Below are 8882 nucleotides of genomic sequence, written 5' to 3' on the forward strand. Positions count from 1 at the left end.
CTGGGCCAGCAGGGCTGGCACTGGCAGCTCTCCTGCTGCTGCATCCTGGGATGCTCTGCTGTGAGGGCATCCTGCCAGGAAGGGAACACCCTCAGGATAAATGAAAGTTAGCAGAGAAAACATTTTTTCCTATTTAGGAATTAAGTGAACTTGCTTGTTTAAACATATTTTTATGCAGATACTCTTTGAGTTTCTGTAGAGTTCATTGCTGTCTCTGATGTTTTCATAGAGTAGGTAATAAATCCATGGTCTTTATTTATACTTTTTCCATCTATGGATGTATTTGTTAATATGTAAGTACAGTATTTACTGTACTTACAGTAAATACCAGTGACAGAATGTCACTGTTTTTTTCTTTACTATCAGGAAAAAACCCTATTTTTCATATAAATAATATCCACAATAAAGAGGCAAAAACTCTTTGATTGCATTTAATTCCTTCCTTCCTTCCTTCCTTCCTTCCTTCCTTCCTTCCTTCCTTCCTTCCTTCCTTCCTTCCTTCCTTCCTTCCTTCCTTCCTTCCTTCCTTCCTTCCTTCCTTCCTTCCTTCCTTCCTTCCTTCCTTCCCTCCCTCCCTCCCTCCCTCCCTTTCCTCCTCTCATACAATGTCATAGCTTTTCTATGCTACAGAAATTGCTCAGAGGTAAAACTGAACTCTACAGAAATAAATTTTGTTTGCTTCAGATATCTGAAATTGTTTTATATTTTGAATTGTAAGTAAGAAAACTCAGATTTTTGAACAGGAAGGGTTTTCAGTAGGCCAGTATAATTAACTTTCAGCAAACCCCTTATGAGCTGTTTTTTTTTTCTTAATTTCCAGGTGAAGCAGAAAGCAATTGTAAGCATCACATACATGTTTGGGTTTATAAATTCATTTAGAACAGTAATCCTTTGCACACTGCAGCTCTTACTGACCATATCAGATGTGACAAAAGCTTTTGTGGTGTAATCTGCCTTCTAATAGTTTGAGTAAAGGGAACCTACTTGTAAGAATTGCTGGTAAAGCCCAGTAATTAATGTATCATGAGTGCTGCTTTTCTTAGCTGATATTTTGGACATAGTTTCAAAACCTTGCTGAGGAGTTCCATAAATGGGACATACATGTTAATTTATGCAGAAGTGCAAAAATAATCACATCCATGAAGGTAAATATTCTATCCTCCCCACCTGTCCAGGCATGTTTCCACCAAGAAATATAATGTAAAATTCTAAATACAGTGAAAAACTGGGAGTGCCCCAATTATCTGTTGTTCTGAGTGGGGTGGGGCACATGATACAGTCACTGGTCTAGTCCAGAATCCTTCCCAAAAAGGTTTGCTTAATGGTTATGACTATAAGCTTGAATTTCACTACAGTGTTTGAAAGAGTCATGTATAAAAGCTTTTTAGTCATCAACCTTTAATGACCCAGTAAATACATAACTTCATTTTTCACTTACATAGTGGCCAGCAGGGTTGGAGATATATAGCCAGTAAGTTTGGACAGTGTGACTCCAGGTGTTCTCTGGTACTTGTGTCATATTCATTCACAAGTGTCAGGGTAGAGAACTTTGGTGATTTAAAATGAACTGGATAAATGTGGCTTCAGGAATTTATTTAGTCACTATTGTAACATTTGCTAATGGTGGAAATTATGTAGAAAAACTCTTTGAATTTAGAAGCATGACTATTATAGTAATTTAAAATAAAATTGCCATATTATGCAAAATAACTCTTTATATTCATAAAGTCAATAATTCCAAATAGAGTTTAAGGCTTTGTGTTTTGCTGAAGTAAAATCTAGATTATGAGTCTTTCCTTTCTCACTGCATTATTATCTTATGTCATTTCAGCATGCATACACAACTACAGCCATAAATGGGACAAATTTTTGTACATCAGCAAAGGATACTGTCAGTATTTTGGCAAAGAGTTCTGCTAAACTTGAATCCATTAGCTGCTTTGGAGATTTTCTCCTATTTTTAGGAAAGGTAAGAGTAAATAAAAATATTTGTTCTGTAAAAATGAGGTGAAAAATCAGGTTTGATTATCTTTTCATATACCTAAAGTAAAAAGTTTATCTTTGTTAAATTCAGTGTTGTCAATGCTATAAAATAAGCTTGGGAGAGAATATCTGAGGAATTGAACTTTGCAGAAGTATTTTGTTGTAAGATAGCAGTGTCCTTGGACCCACTCTGGCAGCTCCAATTGCATAAAGCCTTTGGTAAATACATGGCTAGAGGTTTCCTCTGCCCCGTGGTATTTACACATGGAATTGAACACAAAGTGTCACAACTTTGTGATGCTGGAAATTGCTTAGCTATCTCCCAGATGAGATGTGCTCTTAAAATACTGGCTGTAATATATTTGCCTCAGGGTTTTGGGGATTGGTTTTTTAAATAAGAAACATTTCTGCATGATTACTGAGGCTGCCCTTCTCTCTCACTGCCCTTTACAGGTGTTTGTTGTATGCTTTACTGTTTTTGGAGGCTTGATGGCATTTAACTACCACCGGGAGCTGCAGGCTTGGGTAGTTCCTCTCTTGCTGGTTGGATTTTTTGCCTACCTGATATCCCACAGCTTTCTGTCTGTGTTTGAAGTGACAGCAGATGCCTTGTTCCTTTGCTTTGCTATTGATATGGAAACAAATGATGGAACTCCAGAGAAGCCATACTTTGTGGATCAGGAGCTGCTGGTAAATCCCACTGATTACAGCAAAGATATTTGAGACATTCTAAGCTTTTAAGCACTTTTTCTTTCCCCAAGACCTAGTAATCTGAACCCACAACCCATGCTATTTCCTTTCCAACACCTTAGAACAGGATGAACTCAGGGATACAAGTACATTAATTTATAAACTGAAGTAAATGGCTTCCTCTGACTCCTGTGCCTTAGCTATGACCTGCTGCCTTCTTTTAGATCATATTCTGTAAGTAATGGCTGACTATTTAGACCTAATTAGATATATCATCAATATATTGTTGGTAAAAGATATAAATAAATAGACAAGCTAGCTGCTGAAATGGATCCATGGGGTGCCCTAAGATTAATACTTATATTTCTTGTGACTAACTGTACACTGATGAGAAAAAATTAACAAGTCAGGGATCCATTCCACATCCTACAGATGCTGTAGTTCTGAACATATTTCATGCAAATCTGAGTTGCTCTGCTCCATACCTTTACAGATTCTTTTGCCAAAACATTTTCTTCTATCTCTTGATTAAACTCTTCTGCCTCTGGACAGGTTGTTCTCCATTTTTACCCTTGTAATTACTGCATTGTATTACCTTCAGTACTTGGCTAATATTGATGCAGTACTGTAACTGAAGCCTTTGAATATATATGTGTCACCCCTTTCTAATTAAGAGAATATCTGAAGATGCAAGTATTTTTTTCCTTTGTGCTATTTTTGACATGTCTGTCTTTTCCTTGACAAACTACAAAAGAGAGAGAACCTTAGCAATCCATGAAAATTAATAACCAGCAGCCAGAGTAGCTCACATGACACAAATATTCTGAATGGCTTTCCTCAGGACAATGTCAGAACTGTTTTGGAGTTTTGGATTTTATTTATTTTTTTAATGCTGCTGTTAGAGTTCCTATAATATTAATAGAATTTTGTTGAGAACAACAATAGCACAACAAAAAGGCAGCCTAAAGATAGGTGTAACCCTTTGTACAGAAGAAATCAGATATATATTCTTTGGCTTTGGTTCAGAATAGTACTTCCTGGCTAGGAATATAAAACCAAATTAAAAACTCTGAAGCCTTGACCTCTGTTCTTCCCTCTCTGTTTTGCCAAATTCTAAAATACTTCTTGAGACAATTTTCCTTCATGAAACAGAGGCTCTCCTTTCTCCACGTCCAAACTTTGTGGTAGTTTCTCTTTAACTCTGCTCTTAATTCTGTGCAATTAGCCATGCCCTAGAGCTGTGGGTGAAGAGAGGATTTCCCACAGGGACAAGGAGTCTTCCAAGCAGGACAGGCTCTGTACCCTTCTATGGAAAAACTGTGGGCAGCACATCCAAACTCCTCCTCATTGTATGATCAAGAGTAAGTTTGCTAACACAGACAAGAATTTGGAGTTTCCCAACACATGAAGGCATTTGACTTGTCTGTGTTACAATCAGGTTACAAACATCCCGGGGGTGGAAGGGAGGCTCTGTGGCCCTCAGGACAATATGCAGCAGTGGGCAGAGAGCCGGGGGAGGGATTTCATACAGCTGGAAACCTCATTCCTGCAGTAGGAGATGTACCAGAGATTTTTAATTCATTTTTCTCAGCTGCATTCATTGCTTTTGCTGCCTCTGCAGTCCCTCACAGTATCACTGTCATCCAGCCAGGAACCAGCTACAGTTTCTTAGCCCTGGGCTAATTATCTTCCTTCACCAGGTATTTTTATTAGCATAATGGTTTCCTTTCACAAACGATCTCACTCTGGTTTGTGCTTGTAGACCTTTGTGAGTCAGAGTAACAAGTTAACAGAAGGGCGAAAGCACAGAAACACAAGACCATTCCAGGATAATGACGGGACAGAGCTGCAGCCTATGGTGAGTGTGGGATATGTATTTACCTGCCAGCTAATGTGGTTTACCTTTATGTTCCAAGAAGAAGGGATGGAGGTTATCATGTGTCTCCGGACATCTCACAGCAACCAGCATGCTGTACCCAGTATCCTGTTCTATTGCTTTCCCTCCTCAGGAAACCCTCTGCTAGTACAAAATGGATGGATCAAATAATTATTCTCTTTTTTCTTCACATTCCCCATTGTGCCTAGCAGAAGAAGAGAAAGTTTGGCAGTGCCAGAGGGGTGGGAGATAAATCATATTCAGATAGTCTTTCACCTGCGGGCTGTATCAAAGTCAGAAGAGTGGTAGGTTGCTTAATTTCATGCCAGAACTGCTAAAGTTCCAGACCTCTAAGACCAGATCTTAGAGTCTTTTCCCCTCCCCCTCAGCCCCATTCTCTTCTCTCCTCTTCTCCTCTCTTCCTTTTTTATCAGTATATATATTTATTTATTCTGTTCTGTGATGGGGTAACAAAGCTAACATGCCAGAAGGGAGTGTTTCCCCACACCCAGGCTTGGGAAAGTCCTCAGAGTCAACACTCACTCACTGACATCTGAAAAAGTACTGCAAATTGCCCAGCCTGAGAAGCTGCCCCAGCAAGTTCAGAATCAGGACTTATTTTCCCCAAGCACTGTGGGAGACAAGCTAGGACTGCTAGAGGAAGATTCTGCAGGAACAGCTCCTCTGGCACCACACTTGCTGGGTACTACTACAAATCCCCTGCTGTCACAGCTACTTACACAGCTTACTTAACAGATGTTGGTGATTTTTCTTCTTCAAAAGGTACCAGGCTCTAGTTACCTCTCATTCAATCCTGAGGACCTTCTGCTACAGGCAGAGCACTCCTCCAGTTTATTACTACAGTGAGGGGTAGTACTAAATATTTTCATTGTTTGGGTCTGTTATTGCATTCTTCAGTAGTTTTTTTTGCTGAGCACAGAAACCAGAGGCTGGGTGGGTGTCATTCCCTGCAAGAACATTGTGGATTTGAGATACAAAAGAATCTTAATAGTTTTCCCAGTTTACCCTTATGACATTTAAATGCAGAAACAGTGCTACACATTATTTGACTCCTGTTTTTTCTCTTTGTAGACTTGAATGTGAAGTACACCAGGAAGAGTGGAAGAAGAGCAGCAATAGCAAAAATGGTCATATCAGTAAAGGTTACCAATAGCCTAGGACAAAGTATTAGCTCCCTAAATCTGTTGTATCTTCTGCACTGGTACAATGACACACAATCTGTTTGTATGAATAAAATATTTTGTGTGTCATCACATCTAATTTTTATTACTACACTTGGTCTGAAAGTTGATAATAAACTCACTCTGTAAATTTCTATGTTGTCAGACAAAATTAGTAAGTCAAAAGGGTCATGGAGTTAACACGATTTTTTCAGGCTTCTCTGGGAATGCTGTGCCAGTCATCCCTAGAACAGTAAAGGCAGAAGTATTTGTAGAGGAGGCACTCTGAGATGACTGTGTCCTGATTCATTCTGCATACCTGAACAGCCAATTAAGGAACAGACTAAGCTCACTGATGGAAATTACCCTTGACAGACATTCTCTGTAGTCAAGATAATTATCACTTATGAGGTAGGTGTCTTTCTTTTAAATATACTCTTTTGGGAATGTTTTTTACAAGTTCATACCATAAACTGTCCAGCTCCTCACCAAAGGGCAGATGAGGAATAGTCCCTTCCTTCCTTCTTTCTGCAATTGAAAAGATGAAGCAGAAAAATTTGCATCTATATTTAGAGCTTGGCAAAGTAGCAAGTGACAGATAAAATAACAGGACAGACATGAGATAAAAATGTTATAAATAATACTTTATAGAAATGTTAGCTGTAGCATGGGTGTGAAATACATCATGCAGGAAATGGAGCAACTGTCAGGGCTCTAGTCAGAAGAGGAACACAAGTGTAGACACTTAAAAAAATTAACTTGGTAACAGTCTGCCAGCACTTTCTTGTGAGCAATTTTAAAGCTCGTTTAAACTTTCTACCTGGATCCTGACTGTAATACACTTTTTAGTCTCCACCTTGTTCTGAATATGGAGTAGTCTCAGACTTTACTCATTGGCCCATTTGTTCAAATTTTATCTGAGAGGTTTGTGGTGGGAAAATAATGCCAGCCAGGGATGTCAGTAAAGTATCAATAGGAAGTGAGACATCACTGCAGGTATGTGACTCAGAATTGGCTTAATGAATAGATTGATAAACCCTTGATTAGTCACAGCTTGGAAATGATGTAGAGAAAAGCTCACTGATGCCTGAATAAGAAATATGTTTCATTTAAATACTGTATCTGGTCTCCTGTTGTTGAAAGGAGACTAGTTATGTAGAAATACCAAGACATACTTGTTTTTTATCCATCAGTTAATTACCTTCAGTCTACTTTAGTATGAGCCACTTCAAGAAGTTGTGGAATATAGGATAAATGATGGAAAAAGGAAAGAAATAGATTAATTACTTTTTGCCTAGCAGGTGAAGATGATAATGTACTGGCTGTGACTCACCACCTCTCCTTATTTAATCTGTACCCTTGGATACTTTTTGTGCTCAGCTTGTGGATATTGTGGGAACTTCTTAAAAGTCCTGAATAAGCAATAGCTCTCTAACCCCGAGGAAGTGTGCAGATATGGTACTTACAAAGAGGCAAAACTTTTCCTCTGCCATGGGTTTGCCAAGATTGCTTCCAAGAAGCAGTGTCTTCTCAATGTAAACATGATATTTACCAGTTTACAAAGCAGAAGTTTGCTTTGAAGTTAAAAAAAAAACCCAGTTTTTTATTACACATTCAGGGCTTTTTTTCCTGTTTGTATTTGGTACTCACACTTTAAGTTTTGGCCTTTGACTCAGGAACTCTGATGGAAAAAAGGGAGGGAAATTTTTATCTAAGTATGTCCTTGTTTTTAGAAAATCCCTAGATGACCTTCAGAGGTCCCTTTCAATCTCAACAACTCTGTGGTTCTGCTCATTGCAATTATGATACAGTGTCATTTCCTTCACTGCAGCTCCAGAGTAAAGATTCATACACTTCCTAAAAATTCCGAGTTAGATTTTAAAGAAGGAAGGTACTGAAAAATGCCAGTTAAGCTGTATTTGAGTGTATTCTGTTAAAGGAGTCCTGTATGGTCATTAGTCCTGAAGTTACATTGTAAAGTAAGTTTTGAGAACTGAGTGTATTTTTAGAGAAGACTTCCAAATATATAGCTTTTAATTACATTTGTACAGAAAGCATAGCTTTATAGCTCTCATTTACAACTCAAGACCTCCCAATCTTACAGACATTGCACTGGCAATTGTGTCAACAACCTCCAGCTGTAGCATTCCTGTGTGGCAGGAGCCTCCACCTGAGTTAGGGTAAGACACTCCTACAGAAAGCTGATGCTATTTAGTGCTTGCTTCTCAGGGCTGCCCTCCCCTGCAGGGTTACTGTAGTCAGGCAGGAAAGGAGGCTGTATGGAGGCACAGCTCCTGGGAATACAGCTCCTGCTGGTTCTGAGGTGGGCTAAGCCACTTCCAATAATTTGACATCTGCCCTGCAATGTAGCTCAGTAAGTGTGGACTCACCTTTCCTGCAGCTATGGAAGATTAGATTCAGCAGAATGAAAGGTACTTTTATAACTATGTTCATTAAAAACAGGAGACAGGGACTACTTGTGTCTGCTAACCAGAAAATGGCTAAGTATTGCAGCCTACTGTTTTAAGCAAAGCAGCTTGATTTTGGTCTTGGTGTCTACTTCAAACTCTGAATTCCGTTGCGATTCCACTGGCTCTCTCTGGATGAAATATGCATACCAACAGCAGCTTGTGTGTTGTTTGTTTCTTCTGTTTAAGTACATAATAAGGGGAAAGTAGTTTAAAGCCTAAGTTTTGGGTTCAGAAGGAAGGAGGGCATGGTCAGGCTTTCAAAAAGAGATTGCTTTCACCCAAACTATAAAAACAAAAAAGCTTTAGCTGTTGATTGTAGAACTTCTTTTCAGCATTCATTACAATAGTTCTAAATAATTAAATACTGTTATTTTGAAGGGGGAGAAACAATATCATTCAGGAAGAGCAGGTCTTAACAGATCTGTTGCTAATAATTCTCTTGCCTCAGAAGCAGGACTTGGACCAGTGACCTCTAAAGAGCCTTTCTAATTTAAATTCTGTAAAATAAATAAGCTTAAGACTTACACAACAAATAGGTCGGCTGAAAGTCAGATCACCACATCACATTCAATTCAAAGATGACAGAAACTATTGGGGCACACACAATTTACAGTCTCGAGGAAAAAAATCCTTCATAAATCCAGAATTTGCAAATGTAAAACATTTAATATGTGAATGTAG

General features: G+C 38.7%; 1 protein-coding gene across 10 annotated transcripts in view; it reads left to right on the forward strand.

The window, feature by feature from the left end:
- Positions 1-5885, forward strand: part of SLC44A3 (solute carrier family 44 member 3) — a 90854-nt gene extending 84969 nt beyond the window's left edge. For 6 of the 10 annotated variants that reach the window (XM_085586517.1, XM_085586514.1, XM_085586518.1 and 3 more), the window contains 3 exons: positions 1832-1969; positions 2437-2673; positions 4436-5885. In XM_085586517.1, coding sequence (XP_085442643.1) covers positions 1832-1969; positions 2437-2673; positions 4436-4720 — 660 coding nt within the window. In that variant the 3' untranslated portion in view covers positions 4721-5885. Of the gene's footprint in view, positions 1-1831; positions 1970-2436; positions 4035-4435 lie in introns of all 10 variants that reach the window. The other 4 variants (XM_085586520.1, XM_085586521.1, XM_021525783.3 and 1 more) reach the window with 2 other exon arrangements.
- The last annotated feature ends 2997 nt before the right edge of the window (positions 5886-8882 follow it).

Source organism: Lonchura striata, chromosome 8, assembly GCF_050655825.1.
Source record: "Lonchura striata isolate lonStrDom1 chromosome 8, ASM5065582v1, whole genome shotgun sequence".
NCBI classification, from domain to species: Eukaryota; Metazoa; Chordata; class Aves; order Passeriformes; family Estrildidae; genus Lonchura; species Lonchura striata.